Below are 16291 nucleotides of genomic sequence, written 5' to 3'. Positions count from 1 at the left end.
GCCCTATTACAATTCTACTTTAGTTCAGGGTTTAAGGCTTAGATATTTCTTTCTCCTTTTCCAGTATTGTTAGCGATAGGAAAGTCATCAGTTGCGAGGGTTCAAAAAAAACCATACTTTTGAGAAGAATAATATATGACACATTTACAAGGGTGGCGTAAATAAAATGTCGCCCCCATAGCTAAGACTCCAGGTTTTAAGAGTATGATTACTCTCCGATGTCTCTGGGTATCTCTGGCTAAATTTGTATTCTTGACTACTGTAATATCGGATATGTAGGGGCTCCTATGAAAATTTTAAAGAGATTGAGAGTAGTCCAAAACACTGCGGTCCGCCTCATTTATGGTCTTAAAAAATGGGATATAATAAACTTCAAAGTGCCTAATTTCTAAGTGATCTTTTTTTCAAATAATGCATTTCTAAGTACCTCTATGGTCTTCAGTTCCAGCCAACCACCAGCCAAATTGTTTGAAAGCTTGTTTCTCTTTTTTGGCTTTTATTCATCATCAGACCTTAGTTTTTTTTAAAGTACTTGTGCTCTATATTCTATGTTTTGTGCAAATCGATAAACTTTTCTTATACAACTTTAAAACTTTTGTACTTAGCTTTAGCTATTTTTGCATTCTTTTTTTTAGAGTTCAAAGTTTTTATTAAGTTTCTATAATACACAATACAAAGGAAACAAACATAAATGCATTTACAAAGTACATGGTCCATGAATGCAGGACAAGTATATTGAAGTCAGGATTCAAATAAGCAACTAGTAAAAGTATGCAATAACATTATGGTTTACACCAATATTAGAGCAATGTCGTATAGACAAGTCATCTTATGCAGGAATTATAAAAAACATATAGCAGTGATCTAATACAAGTTTACATATTCAAACAATATTGATGAACAGGAGACCAAATAAGTTTATACTTGCTAAGGGCATTCATTTTTTCAGCTAGCACCTTTTCATATTTACCATGAAGACACAGGGTGTTCCACCAAGTATGATATTCAATCTTATCTAAATTTTTCCAACAAAAGAGAACATTTTGAATCGCTAAGGACAACATAACAGTCAAAAGGTGACCCTCATATTTATCCAGTGGTACTGTCAGACCATGAGACATTAGTATAAGAATCTTGATAGTGAGTGGTTCAGAGATGTCTAAGATATTGCATATAGAGTTCCAAACCTTAATCCAATAAATAACAAGATGTTTACAGCTAAATAACAGGTGTTCCAAAGAGCCATCAATACTATCACATGACCAACATTTAGATGAAGAGGTGAGATCTATTTTGTGAGATAAAGTAGGAGTCCAGACAGCGTGGTGTAGCAGGAAGAAAATGGACTGTAACACTGAAGCGGATTTTATGGATTTATGTAAGGTTAACCATACAGTGTTCCAGTCTATAGCATCAGAAGGTAAATTCAAGATATATTGCCATTTTACTTCAGAAGAGAGGGGGGCTTTGTCATCCGTCAATTGGATAACCTTATACCAGAAGGAGGCCTTATAGGTGAGTACTGGAGACTTGTCAAGAAATGAACTCAGGATCGGTTTATCTCCTAGAGCCTGTAGATCGGGAATGGCAGCTCGCAAGCAGTGTGAGAGTTGGATCCAGGCATAGTATTGATTCTTAGGAATATTCCATTCTTCGGAGAGGTCCTGGAAGGACAGCCATCCATTCTCATTAGTCAAATCATTTACAGTCTCAATGCCCGCTCTTTGCCACAGGGGCCAAAGGAAGGATTTAGATTGAATCAAAAATCTCTGGTTATTCCAAATGGGAAGTTCAGTGGATTGTTCCCATCTGAGAGACATGTTGGATTCGAGAACCTGGAGAGCCATTTTATATGACAGTAGAATTCGATCTTTCTTATCCTTGCGAGATAGAGTATGCCCAGGGAGGAATTTCAAGCGTGACGCTCCATACAGGTAAGTTTCCATGTCAATCCAACTTGGTTTATCTGAAAATCTATTGTCAATATGACCATGAAACCAGTGCCGTATGATGAATGCGCTGTGATATTTGTAAAAGTCTGGGAAATTCACCCCTCCATCTTTCTTAGCCAGTTTGAGTTTACTAAGAGCAATATGAGGTTGTCTCTTATTCCAGATGAACTGCGTGAGGATAGAATCCAAGGAGTTGTAGAAAGAGCGAGGCAAGAAGAATGGTAACATGTTTAGGACATAATTAATTTTTGGTACAATCATCATGCGCATCGACTCTAATCTACCCCACCAAGAGAGGGTTAATGGGGACCAAGCAGATGTTGTGTGATAAGTAATAAGTAATCAATGTTGAGTTGTATTGTTTCCTCCAGAGTGGGTCCGAAATATACCCCCAAGTATTTCATTTTAGTGGCAGACCATTGTACACCATATGTTTCTATATCAGGCTTAACTTCTGGGCAGTTAATTGGCATGACCAACGTCTTAGTCATATTCAGTCTGTAACCAGATAGGGCTGAGTAATGTCGGATCGTTGAGGTTAGATGAGGAAATGATGTTGGAGTAATGTAGAGGAGTATATCATCGGCATAAGCCGAGATTTTGATCTCCGTTGCTTTGTTTGCGAACCCTACTATGAGTTTATTCTTGCGTATAGATATAAGTAGAGGTTCCAGTGCCAGGTCGAACAGCAGAGGGGATAGGGGGCACCCCTGTCTGGTACCTCGTGTCGGGTGGAATACAGAAGATAAAGTTCCATTTATAAAAGTTCTGGTTGATGAAGAGGAGTAGAGTATCTTGATCTTCTTAATGAAATATTCAGAGAAGCCATACCAAACCAGGGTTCTAAAAAGGAATAACCATTCCACGCGGTCAAAGGCCTTCTCGGCGTCCAACCCCACCGCAATAAGATCTTGAGCATTATCTTGAGATTGAGCAATGATATGTGCAAACGTTCTCGAGTTATCGGTGGCAAACCTCCCAGTGATGAAACCACTTTGATCTGTCTTAATGAGTTTGGTTATAACACCCTGTAATCTAGTGGATAAGAGTTTGGCATAAATCTTTGCATCCACATTTATGAGAGAAAGAGGTCTGTAATTCAACACTGAGCGTGGATTTTTGTCAGGTTTAGGTAGAACAATGATATGAGCTTCTGTGAACGAACCATGAATTTGACCAGACTCAATGATAGACTGAAGGAATTGTAAATAGTAAGGGTTAAGAACATCCTGGAATTCTTTGTAAAATTCTACAGTTAGGCCATCAGGCCCTGGAGCTTTACGGATCGCCATGGAATCAATCACTTGGGAGAGCTCTGAGACAGTCAGGGGTTCATCTAACTTGAGATTGTCTTCTTGAGATACTGTAGAATGGGGTAGATCTTCCAAGAACTGTGGGGTAGGATCAATCTCGGTCAATTCTGAAGTGTATAATGTTTCATAGAAGTGTTTGAAAGCTTGGGATATGTCCTGGTTGGTAGTTAAGATATCATCATTATCTAGTTCTATGGCAGCAATGTTTTTCTTATCTGCTTTTTTCTTAAGATATGAGGCTAGCAAGTGGCCACATTTGTTGTTATCAGCAAAGTATGAGGCAGACTGAAGAAACACTGAATTGGCAGCTGTTTTACTTAACATGGAGTTATAAAGAAAACGAGCCTTCGCTAGCCGGTTAAGAGTAGAGATATCTGTTGGAATCCTTTGATGTTCCAGTTCCAGAGCCTTAATATCATTCTCCATCTTCAAGGAGGTTGCCATCTGGCTCTTCCGTGTATTAGCTGCATGGGATATAATGACTCCCCGAATGTAGGCTTTGAAGGCGTCCCAACATGTAATCCAGGACGTGTGCTCCGGTGAGTTGAAGGTGAAATATTCCTCTATTGCCTTGCGAATGTTTATTTTAAATTGAGGATCTTGGAGTAGGGAAGAGTTAAAGCGCCATTGTCGGTGAGTGGGCTGTTGTGTTTTACAGGTGATCTGGAGTGATATGGCTGCATGATCTGAAACTGATATGGGTAAAATTTCTGCAGAAGTAACTGAGTCGCATAACGACCTGTTGAGTAGAAAGAAATCTATATGTGAATAAGACATGTGGGGGTTAGAATAGAACGTGTAATCTCTGTCAGTGCCATGAGTATGTCTCCATATGTCAATCAGGTGGAGGTCTGAGATCATATGCTGGAGAGCAAACCACGCTTTGGTTTTTTTGTATCTGTATTGAGAGTTTCTGTCAATTTCTGGGTTCAAAACCATATTGAAGTCACCGCCCAGAATCAAATGGGAATCAGAGTCTACAAGAACCGATGAGGCGATAGCATTAAAGAAATCAGGATTGTCAGTGTTTGGGCCATACAAATTAAGTAGGAGTATCTTTTGACCACCACATTCAATGGAAACCTTGACCCATCTCCCTTGTAAGTCATGGGAGGAGGAGATAACAGTAATGTCTGGTTTGTTTCAGATCAGAGTCAAGACTGCCCCTTTTTTTTCCAGGGCAGGAGAATAATATGCAGGTAAAGCCCAACCTAAGCGGACTTTGTCAGAAGCCACACTGTCTAAATGTGTCTCTTGTAACATAATGATGTCAGGTTTCATTTGCTCTAGGTATGCTAGTATTTTCTTCAGTTCAATCAAATTATTCAGCCCTTTAGTATTCAGGGAAATCACATTAAGGGACATGGAAATTTTCTCTGTGATGAACAGAAAGTTTGATACTGACCTGCTTCATATAGGGAACTAAATGGTTTATTTCAAATGACCAACTGCATAACCAGGAAAAGAAAGACATGTTAGCATACTTCGTGAGCTGCATCTGTGTAGGACCAAAATACCTAAGAATTGACCTAAAGTCAAACATTACCAGACCCATGTGCACTGTGAGAGTGTAACAGCAGCTACTACCGTGAAGCACCCAGAAGCTGTGACAGTGTACTGTATGTGCAGGGAGCGTGCATTACAATGCAGCTAAATAACTTAGCATCAATTGATATGTTAATACCTGCAACAGAAACAATAAGGAACATCATTTAACTGGTCCTCAACCTGGCAGCTAGGCTTCAATGCTAAGAAATGTAAGGTCATGCACCTCGGAAGCGGAAATCCATGCAGGACGTACTTCTTGAACGGAGAAACTTTAACTACGACTTCAGCAGAACGAGATTTAGGAGTAATCATCAGTGCAGACATGAAAACTGCCAATCAAGTGGAGAAGGCTTCATCTAAGGCAAGGCAGATATTGGGTTGTATCAATAGAAGTTTCGTAAGCCTGAAGTCATAATGCCGTTGTACAAGGCCATGGTGAGACCTCATCTGGAGTACTGTGTGCAATTCTGGAAGCCACATTACAGTAAAGATGTGCGCAGAATTGAATCGGTTCAACGGACGGCCACCAGGATGATCTCGGGGCTCAAGGGTCTCTCGTATGAAGAGAGACTGAACAAATTGCAGCTCTACACTCTTGAGGAACGTAGGAAGAGGGGAGACATGATCGAAACATTTAATTACCTCAGGGGACGTGTCGAAGTGGAAGATGATATTTTCTTCCTCAAGGGACCCTCGGCCACAAGAGGGCACCCGCTCAAACTCAGGGGCGGAAAATTTCATGGCGACACCAGAAAGTATTTCTTCACAGAGAGAGTGGTTGATCATTGGAACAAGCTTCCAGTGCAGGTGATCGAGGCAGACAGCGTGCCAGACTTTAAGAATAAATGGGATACCCATGTGGGATCCCTACGAGGGTCAAGATAAGGAAATTGGGTCATTAGGGCATAGACAGGGGGTGGGTAAGCAGAGTGGGCAGACTTGATGGGCTGTAGCCCTTTTCTGCCGTCATCTTCTATGTTTCTATGTAACATTAGTGAACAATTGCAGACAGCAAGGCATCATACTATAGACAGGCTTAGATGAGACAGCCAGGCAGCACAATAAACACAGTCAAACCTGATGGATTGGTGTGGGAGACTGCAGTTCAATAAAGGCTGCTAAATCCTCCGGATTAGTGTAATCTTTAGTTTGATTATGAAGAGTAACTCTCATCCTGGCCGGATATAGCATACCAAATTTAGCGTTAAGCTGTTTCAATTGTGGCCGGTATGAGAGCAATTTCTTTCTCCGTGCTGCAGTGGTCTTGCTCAGGTCAGGCAGGAAGAGAATGGTGGCTCCCTCATGTGTAATAGGGGCTCTGATTTTTGCCCGCTGCATAACATCCAGCACATGTTGATATCTGAGAAGCTTAAGAACCACTGGACGAGGATAACGGTCATTCGGATTCTTAGAAGAAGGAACTCTGTGAGCCCTCTCTATTTCGAATTCTCTAGGAAAGGTGAGATCCAGCAGTTTAGGAATCAGCTCTTCCAGGTGTCTGACCAGGTCCCGCTCATGTGACCCTTCCTTGAGCCCAAGGAGACGAATGTTGCAACGACGAGATCTGTTGTTGTTATCTTCCAGCTCTGACTCTAAGAAGGCAATTCTCCTGGTCTGGGCTCTCAATTCAGCCACGTGCTGTGTAGTGGCATCCATCTTGCTTTCCAATGATACTACACGAGTCTGCAGCTGAGAGAAGTCATTTGTGAGGGTGGTTAGTTTGTCATTAATCTCTTCCGTGGCAGATTTAGTATCAGAGACTAGGGTTTTCAGCTCGCAAATTTCGGCGAGTATTTCGGAGGCACTTCCGATTTCAGGTCCCGGCAACGGCACCTTTGATGGCGACGGGGGGTCCGGTTTATGACGCTTACTGATTTTCTTATCCGCCATTCCCGCCCTTTAAAAGTAGCGATTCCGAATGTAAAAGGTTTAATCTTGCCTGTGCTTCAATAATTTTCGCGTTTATAACCGCGAGTGCTGCGCAGCAACGTTCGATTCGCGATCGGGTGCAGGAGCTCCACAATCAAGCAGCCATCACACGTGGGCTCAACAGCGCCCCCTTCATTCTTTTTTTTAAACCTCGGGAAGGACCTTAAGATTCAACCAGTTTCGCCCGAAGGCTTTTTCAAGAACGGGTCCCCCCTTTTTGTTTTGCTCCACAGCATGCCAACTTGTGATCTTCTCTGTTCTTTTATGCTATTATATGCCGTTGTGGATTGATGGTATATATTACATAGACAACGTCATAAATAACATTGGGCTATTTTAATACATCAGCTAAAAAAAATGGGAGCATATCACTCCTTTCTACCTGAAACGACACTGGTTGCCGGTGGAGTTCAGAGTGCTGTTCAAGTTTTCATGCATCTGTTACAAAGCAGGATATAAAACTACTGGAAAGGGGGCAGAGACGAGCAACGAAGCTAATAAAAGGTATGGAGAACTTGGAATACAAGGAATGACTTAAGAGACTGGGATTATTCTCCCTTGAGAAAAGGAGACTGCGAGGGGGTATGATCGAGACTTTCAAAATACTGAAAGGAATCGACAAAATAGAGCAGGAAAAAAAATAATTTACAATGTCCAATGTAACACAGACAAGAGGACATGGGCTGAAGCTAAGGGGGGACAAGTCCAGGACAAATATCAGGAAGTTCTGCTTCATGCAACGAGTGGTGGACATCTGGAATGCTCTCCCAGAGGAGGTTATTGCGGAATCCACCGTTCTAGGATTTAAAAGCAAACTAGATGCACATCTCCTTACGAGAGGCATAGAGGGATATGGGTGACTAAAATTACGCCAGGTGTACACCTGGCTGGGCCTCCGAATGTGCGGATCGCCGGACTTGATGGACCGAAGGTCTGATTCGGAGATGGCAGTTCTTATGAGTCATTCTACTAAAAACACACGGAGAGCACAGCTATTTACATATCCCTCTGTAAAATCCTGTCATTACAAGAAGTTCCTTGATAGAACCTTTTCTTTTCAGGCTGCCAAATTGAATACATGGCTTGGTAAAATGATGTTAGAAGCTTCTTATTTAGATTTTAGGAAATTGCTAAAGGCTCAATTATTTAATAAGCTGATATCTTAACGCTTCTTTTAACTTAATTTATTTTATTTTATTGTTAAAGACTCAACTCTTTGATAGGCTGGTATCTTAATGCATTCTGCTTCATTTTTTCAATCAAGTTCCTTATATTCAACTTAATGTATTTTATCTGTTCTATGTGTTACTTCTTTCCCTGCCATGCCGGTATTTTCTGCATTATATTGTAAATGCTTTCTGTCTTTATCTGGTTTTAAGTCCATTTTTCTAATTTGTATTTTATCTGTATCCCATGTATTAGCTCACCTTGTTGTGAACCGCCTAGAACTTTTTTGGTATGGCGGTATATAAGAATAAAATTATTATTATTATTATCACTTGCATTTTTATCTATATGGTCTGCTTTTTATTCTGATGCATTATTGAAATGTATGTATAGTTTCCTTGCTGTATTTTACCAGAATATTTTTTATGGAATTGTATGTATTATTTCTTGTGTTGTGAGCCGCTTAGAACCTCCCCGGTATGGCGGCATACAAATAAATTATTATTATTATTAAAATTGGGTACATCTGAATTTTTAGGCCTAAAAATTCCTTCTGCTTGTTTTTAAAGAAATTTTTCATAAGCCAATTCTCAGGTTTTATCAACTCTCTATCAGACATTTCAAGCAGTGTAGTTACATTCAGATCATCAGCAATTTCTTGCTATTGTTTCTGCAATTTAGTAGGTAAATAATATCCAGAACCTGCAATTTAGTAGGTAAATAATACCATTTCCCTAGGAGTAACCATAGTACTCCTAGGGAAATTGACCAATCTTATATTATTAGATTGAGAAGCATTCTCTAAGGATTCAAATTTTCTTCTGAGGTTTATATTGTCCTTAATCAAAGTTTCTTGGACCTTTTTAGACAAAGTTATTTCCTGATTAATAGTACCCAAGGAGGTTTTTCAGTCAGCCATTTCAGATTGTAAGTTCTTCATTTCTGTTGCCTGAATTTTCTTTTTTTCTTCCACACGTTGGAAATGAGGATTTATTAAAGTTGGCAGATTTGCAACAAGGTCCCAAATAGAGTCAAGAGTTACCTCTCAGGGTCTCGGGAGTTGAGAAAAGGAAACTTGTAAGTTGAATTCCTCTCCAACTGCTGCTTCCCCACGCTGCTTGCTGTCCTGGATTTGTCTGTCCCGAGACGTTACCGCCATCTCAGGTTCCACACCCGGACTCTTCTTCCAATTGTACGGAGTCCGGCTCCACACTGCCTTTTCTGTTCTTTCTGACCTACAGAATGGATTTCGCTCCAACATCTGGGTGCTCATCCATTTGCGGGGAGCTGGTACTCTGAGGGTGTGGGGGCAGAGCCCTAGTGTCGGGACTGAGAGTGGTTTCGACGATGGAAGGGCAGCTTGCATTCACCGCAAATCCTAAAAAGTAAAACAGTTTTTATGCTGCTTATCCTAGGAATAAGAAGTAGATTTCCCTAAGTCCATCTTAATAATGGCTTATGGACTTTTCTTTTAGGAAATTATGTAAATCTTTTTAAAACCCTGCTAAGCTAACTGCTTTCACTACATTCTCCAGTAATGAATTCTAGAATTTACACATTGAGTGAGGAAATATTTCCTACCGTTTGTTTTAAGTTTACTACTTAGTAGCCTCTTTGCATTCACCTAGCCCTAGTATTTTTGGAAAGAGTAAACAAGCAATTCACATCTATCCATTCCATGCCACTTAATATTTTATAGACTTCTATCATATCTCCTCTGAGCCGTCTCTTCTCCAGGCTGAAGAGCTCTAGCCACTTTAGTCTTTCCTGGTAGGGAAGTTGTCCCATCCCTTTTATCATTTTCATCACCCTACTCTGTACCTTTTCTAATCTGCTATATCTTTTTTGAGATGCAGCAACCAGACTTGCACACAGTATTCAAGGTATGGCCACATCATGGAGCGATACAAGGGAATTATAACATTCTCATCATTGTTTTCCATTTCTTTCCCAATAATTCTTAACATTCTATTTGCTTTCTTAATTGCCACCACACACTGAGCTGAGGGTTTCAACGCATCCTCAATGATGACACCTAGGGCCTCTTCTATCAAACTGCGCTAGCAGTTTTTAGCGCAGAGAGCCGTGCTGAATGGCCCGCACTGCTCCCGACGCTCATAGGAACTCTGTGAACGTCGGGAGCAGCGTGGCTCACCGTGCTACAAACTGCTAGCGCAGTTTGATAGAAGAGGCCCTAGATTCTTTTCCTGGGCGGTGACTCCTAATGTGTCACAGAGCTATAGTTCGGGTTCCTCTTTCCCACATGCATCACTTTGCACTTGCTCACATTAAACATCATCAGCCATTTTGATGCACATTCTCCCAGTCTCGCAAGGTCCTCTTACAACTTTTCACAGTCCTCTACGATTTAACAACTTTGTGTCATCAGCAATTGTAATTTTCTCACCAGTTATTCCCATCTCTAGATCATTGATAAATATACTAAAAAGCAGCAATCCCAGCACACAGACCACTGGGGAACCCCACTATTTACCCTTCTCCGCTGAGAATATTGACCATTTAACCTTACTCTGTCTTCTATATTTTAACCAGTTCTTAATCCATAATAAGACATTAGCTCCTATCCCATGACTTTCTGATTTCCTCAGAAATCTTTCATGAGGTACTCTGCCAAATATCTTTTGAAAATCCAAATACAAAATATCAACCGGCTCACCTTTATCCACATGTTCATTCACCCCTTCAAAGAAATGCAGTAGATTGGTGAGGCAAGATTTCCCTTGACTAAATCCATGTTGGCTTTGTCTCAATAATCCATGCTTATGTATATATGTATATGCTCTGTAATTTTGTTCTTTATAATAGTCTCTACCATTTTACCTGGCACCAACATCAGACTCACCGGATAACCTCTGGAACCCTTTTCAAAAAGTGGCATTATGTTAGTCATCCTCCAGTCTTTCGGTGCCATGCTAGATTTTAAGTCGCGGAGATGTATGCAAGGAAGAAAAATGTGGCAGTTTTTGTATTTTTTCACAAATTTTCCTGAATTATCAGGTGTTCTTTTTTTGGTTGGTTTCACACATTCATTGTAATAGGGGAATTTTAGTGCACACTAAACTGATTTATTGCCCATTAACCAAATGAAGGTGCACTAAATCAAATAGTGTTCGTTAAATTTAGCACACACAACCCCCCCCCCCTTTTAGAAGATCATAGTGCGGTTTTTAGCGCCAGCCATGGCGGTAACAGCTCCGACACTCATAGGAATTCTATGGCTGGCGCTAAAAAACGCGCTACGGTTTTGCAAAAGGGGAGGGTACATTTTTAAGCGTGCACTAATGAACTAAAGGAAACATTTACTAAAGATTAGCACATGTTATCTGCAGCAGGACCCATAGGGATAAAATTGATCCTATGGCAGATAATATGCATTTATCTTTAGTAAAAGACTCTGTAAATGTTCAGTGACAAATGCATACCCTCTATGGCAGGGGTCCCCAAAGTCCCTCCTTGAGGGCCGAATCCAGTCGGGTTTTCAGGATTTCCCCAATGAATATGCATTGAAAGCAGTGCATGCACATAGATCTCATGCATATTTATTGGGGAAATCCTGAAAACCCGACTGGATTCGGTCCTCAAGGAGGGACTTTGGGGACCCCTGCTCTATGGGATGCAATTTCATTTCAAACAAGCCGGTTTATTACATTAACAGAAATCACATGATTTTTTTTTTTTTTCCTTTTTTTTATAGAATTATCAGATCTTCCCTTGGTAAAGTTTGACTTTTCCTGCAATCAAGTTCTGGCCATTCCAATTTGTTTTAGGAAAATGACACAGTTGCAAGTGTTACGGCTGGAGAACAATCCTTTGCAGGTTCCTCCAGCACAGGTATGTAGCTTTCAGTGTGGTTGCAAATTCTCAATGGAACAGTAGGCTGAGAGTCGACAGAAAGAGCTTTGATTTCTATAAGGAAGAGCTTCATTTGACCATTTACTGGTAGGTCGTGTCTAAGACTACCCCTGTTTTAACAAGATGGGAGGCACTAGGCCTTGTGAGAGGCGCACCTGGCTTTTTGGACCTATTGCCTGTGATTTTATCAGCCAAAGGCCTGCGCAGCACCTGGACAGATAGGCTGAACTATGCCAGAATTTTCATCAGTAAAAATTGTCACTCCAGTATATATTGCTGTGCCAAATTTCCTTGTTCTTGCTTTAACCATTCTTGAGGTGCTATTCACAGTGTTATTAATTTAGAGGGTGGTGTACTAATGTACATCAACATCAGATGTTTACTGCACTGTTTAATGTGCAGAGAAATGGCTGCACTAAATGAAATGCAATTAATCATTCCATAGTAAAGGTAGTAAAATAAAGTTTGTGCGTATTGTATATGCAAGAATGGAGAAGTTAATGCACACTCCTGTATTTTTTACATTAATGTCTCTGTTGTTCCATTTCATGTGCCATGTAGCCAGCTCTCCAGTTTGGGCCCAGGAGTAGACTAAGGGGGCAAGACTTTCCTCCTTTCTCCCCTGCCCCACCCAAGGTGATCATGCGTTTCTTTTTCTCTCTGGTCTGGTGTCTCCTCTCTGCACAACTTCCTGTTCACGGTAGGCAGGATGCTGCAGAGGGAAAGTTTCCGGGGCTGGCAAGAAGCGAGATTGCCTTGAGAGCTGATGTTGTAAGGTCTGAGAACTGCAACTGGCAGCGTTAGAGGGGGGGGGGAAGCGTATTGGGGAATGAAAGAGACGCTGGACCGCTGGGAGAAGGGAAGGAGAGCGCCACTAGATTCAGCAGGTTGCTGGGTGGGGGGGATTGCGGACAGTATTTGCACTACCACTGGGGGAGCCTGAGCCAAGATAGGGAGGGCCTGGGCTCCTGAGGCCCCCTCCCCCGTGGCTACACCCCTGGCAGGTACGTAACATGCCTTTTCATTATGCTAATGGGTAATGACATGTTTGGCCTACTTTTGAACCTCATTACCTCATCGGTTCAGTTTTTGTGTTAATACTAACACAAGTTTGCAAACTTAACAGTGCTGTGAAATCAGGGTACCCTCTTGTGATGAATAAGAAAGGCATAGAGAGGGTGATTCTATAAAGTAAATGATTAGAATAATGATGCATTATCACTCTAATTCTATATCTGGTACTCAAAAATACACACACAAATATGGCTGTGCCTCTAATTTGCAGGTGCAATTTAATTGACAAATGAACCAATTAGCGCCAATAATTGGTTGCTAATAATTATCAGTGCCAATTTGCATTAATTAAAAATTGCTTACAGATTTTTAGATGCTGTTTTCACACAGATCTCAAAAGGAGGTGCAGCCATGGAAGGGGCATGGACAGATCAGGGCATTTCTGAAATTTGTGTATAGTTTTAAAGAATAAGGGAGATCAGTGTCTAATTTAGGCCTAGTGGTCTGTGCAAAGGAATGAAGAGAAGGGGACTCAGTCCCATATCTCATTGTAACTAGCACATGGAATGTTGCTACTCTTTGGGTTTTGGCCAGGTACTAGTGACCTGGATTGGCCACTGTGAGAACGGGCTACTGGGCTTGATGGACCATTGGTCTGACCCAGTAAAGCTATTTTTATGTTCATATGTAAAGTGTGAGCCCTCCAAAATTCACACAAAACCTACTATACCAACATATATGTTACAGATGCTATTGGGGTGGTGGTATACAGCTGGATACAGTAGGTTTTATGTGAGTTTGGAGGGCTCACCATACAATGTAAGGCAGTTATGGTGAGATGTGTACCTTGGACCTTTTCTGTGATGTTCACTGCAGTGCCCCCTAGAGTCTACTATGAATACTGGCCCGTCCGACCTTCCAATGGCTGGTTTTTGTGTGTTTTTCATTTGGATGGATTTTGGTTTTTTCGAAAATGGTGCAAAAAGATAAATGCACTGAGGACAAACACATCTAAGAAATGGCCATTTTTTGAAACAAAAAGAGAAGATGTTTTTTCCTGTTTTGAAAATGGTCATGTTTGCTACAGGATTTTGGGACGTTTTCCACAAAACGTCTAAACTCCGATTTAGAAGTCATATTGAAAATGCCCTTCCACGTCTGGCATGTGTTGTTCTCTGTTTTTTAATATTCACTTGGTTATTTGAGGTAAAGTGGGAAAGGACTTGCTCTTATTAACCTTTGCTTTGCTTATCCCACCTTGTTTTATTTCCCTCTTGAAATATATTGTGTTATATTATTCTAATTCTTATGCTGACTGTAAAGGATTACCTTTGTATGCAGAAGACTACAGTAAGAAATTGTATTACTTCATATTTCCATGGAGCTACATTAGTGCCACATAAACAAAATGTTTGGGCACGTAATCCATTCATTTTTTTAGCATTGAAAGTTTAATGTAAACACCAATCCAGAGAGCAGAGCAAGTTTATTTTATACAGCAGATAGTTTGTTTTTACAATCTATGGAGCAATACCCAGGAAAGTGTATATCATGCATGCTAGTCTAATAAAGAAAACTAAGTTTGTTCCTTTGTGTTTTTAGTTATGCATGAAGGGTAAAGTGCACATATTCAAATACTTGAGCATACAGGCCTGTCAGCTTGACAAGACGGCTGATTCACTTTATCTCCATACCTTAGCAAGGCCAAGTTTGCAGCAACACACAGAAGAAAGGTGAGTCGGAAAGATGGATAGTTCCTGTTCTTTGCTACTTAAATGAGATGAGTGGCTGTCTTATAAGTTTTAAGTTGGAGTGTTGTTTCAGGCTTAGAATAGCTTTATGCATGAATAAGCATTGATTTGTTTATTTCAATTGTGGGAATTGAAAACTCTTGTAAAAACTGGTATAAAGTCTGCCTAAGTACTTCCTATTTCTATAGTGCTGTGCATATCTCTGGCTCCAGATCTCTCTCATGTTTTTGTACCTCTGCTTATACTTTCTTATTATTTGATTAATTTGAGATATAACTACCCTCATTCACAGTCTTGTCCAGTTAATAACACTTTTAGGAACTTTGGTGAACCTGGAAGATGTACTGTGCTAAATTGAAAAGTTAAAGAGTGATAAATCAGCTGGACCAGATGGTATAGATCCCAGGGTATTGAAAGAACTCAAATATTAAATTGCTATCTGCTGTTAGTGATCTGTAACCTGTCGCTAAAATCGTTTGTAGTACCTGAAGATTGGAGGGTGGCCAGTGCTATGCCAATTTTTAAAAAGGGTTCCAGGGGAGATCTGGGAAATTATAGGCTGGTAAGCCTGACTTCAGCGCCAGGCAAAATAGTGGAAACAAGTGTAAAAAATAAAATTTTGGTACACGTAGACAAATATAATTTAAGGAGCCAGATTCAGCGTAAGTTCAACCAAGGAAGATCTTACAAGTTGTTTGACTTCTTTGAAGGTGTGAATAAACATGTGGATAAAGGTGAGCCAGTTGACTTGGTATATCTAGATTTTCAGAAAGTTTTTGACAAAGTTCCTCATGAGAGGCTCCTGAGAAAATTAAAGAGTCATGGCATAAGAGGAAATATTCAATTGTGGATTAGGAATTGATTATTCGACAAAAAATAGAGGGTAGATAGCCAGTTTTCTCAGTGGAGCATGGTAAACAGTGGAGTGCCACAGGGATCTGTTCTGGGACTGGTACTATTTAACTTATTTATAAACGAATTGAAAATTGGAACTACGAATGAGATGATTAAAATTGCAGATGGCATTAAACTGTTCAGGTTGTTAAAATGCACGCTGTTCCCCCTCCCTCCCCTGCCCTGCCGGTCTCTGTACCCTTTCCTCCCTGCCAGGCTATGTACCCTGTCCCCTCTCCCTCCTGATGCCTTGCAGGCCTCAACTGGGCCTGCCGTGAGACCTGGTGGTCCAGCGATGGCCAGGACAGGAGGGATCCCTCCCGCCTCCAGTCCCAGTTGATTCTAAGAATTTTTACCTTCCTCCCACCTCCCCAGTGTACCTTTAGTATCCCTTGTGGTCCAGCGGTGAACCTCAGCAGGAGTGACCTTCCTTTATTCCTGCCTGTGCAGAGCCACTAGCTGATTAGCTGCCACGAGTTCACTGCAGCCAATCAGCCAGTGGCTCTTCACTGAGGGAAGGTGAGAGAGAGAGTGAGAAGGGCAGAGTGGCTGAGGACAGGTGAGGGAGAGAGAGAGAGAAGAGCAGAGGGGGATGTGTGTGAGAGAATTTGCCCATAATGACTAATCAGATTTCATGTTTTATTTTCCCAAAGAAAAGATGAAACTGGATTGGACACTAATGGCAACTTCTGTAGAAATTTTCCTTTTCTCATATTCTTATAAAGTGTCATTTATAACTTTCACACAGTTTGTAAGAATGACCCACTTTTCAAGGAGCCAGTTTACACGAGACTGAAATGTAACAGATCACACCAACTTGTCTTGGTCTGTACACCAATTTCAGTGACCT

The 16291-nt window shown here is 40.9% G+C and overlaps 1 protein-coding gene across 3 annotated transcripts in view; it reads left to right on the top strand.

Annotated features, from left to right (window-relative positions):
* Positions 1 to 16291, top strand: part of LRCH1 (leucine rich repeats and calponin homology domain containing 1) — a 372824-nt gene that overhangs the window by 247948 nt on the left and 108585 nt on the right. For all 3 annotated transcript variants that reach the window (XM_033949848.1, XM_033949847.1, XM_033949846.1), the window contains exons 5-6: positions 11625 to 11761; positions 14399 to 14529. In XM_033949848.1, the coding sequence (XP_033805739.1) occupies positions 11625 to 11761; positions 14399 to 14529 (268 nt within the window). The remainder of the gene's footprint in view (positions 1 to 11624; positions 11762 to 14398; positions 14530 to 16291) is intronic.

Source organism: Geotrypetes seraphini, chromosome 6 (genome assembly GCF_902459505.1).
Source record: "Geotrypetes seraphini chromosome 6, aGeoSer1.1, whole genome shotgun sequence".
NCBI lineage: Eukaryota > Metazoa > Chordata > Amphibia > Gymnophiona > Dermophiidae > Geotrypetes > Geotrypetes seraphini.
This window is presented reverse-complemented; position numbering and strand designations above follow the sequence as displayed.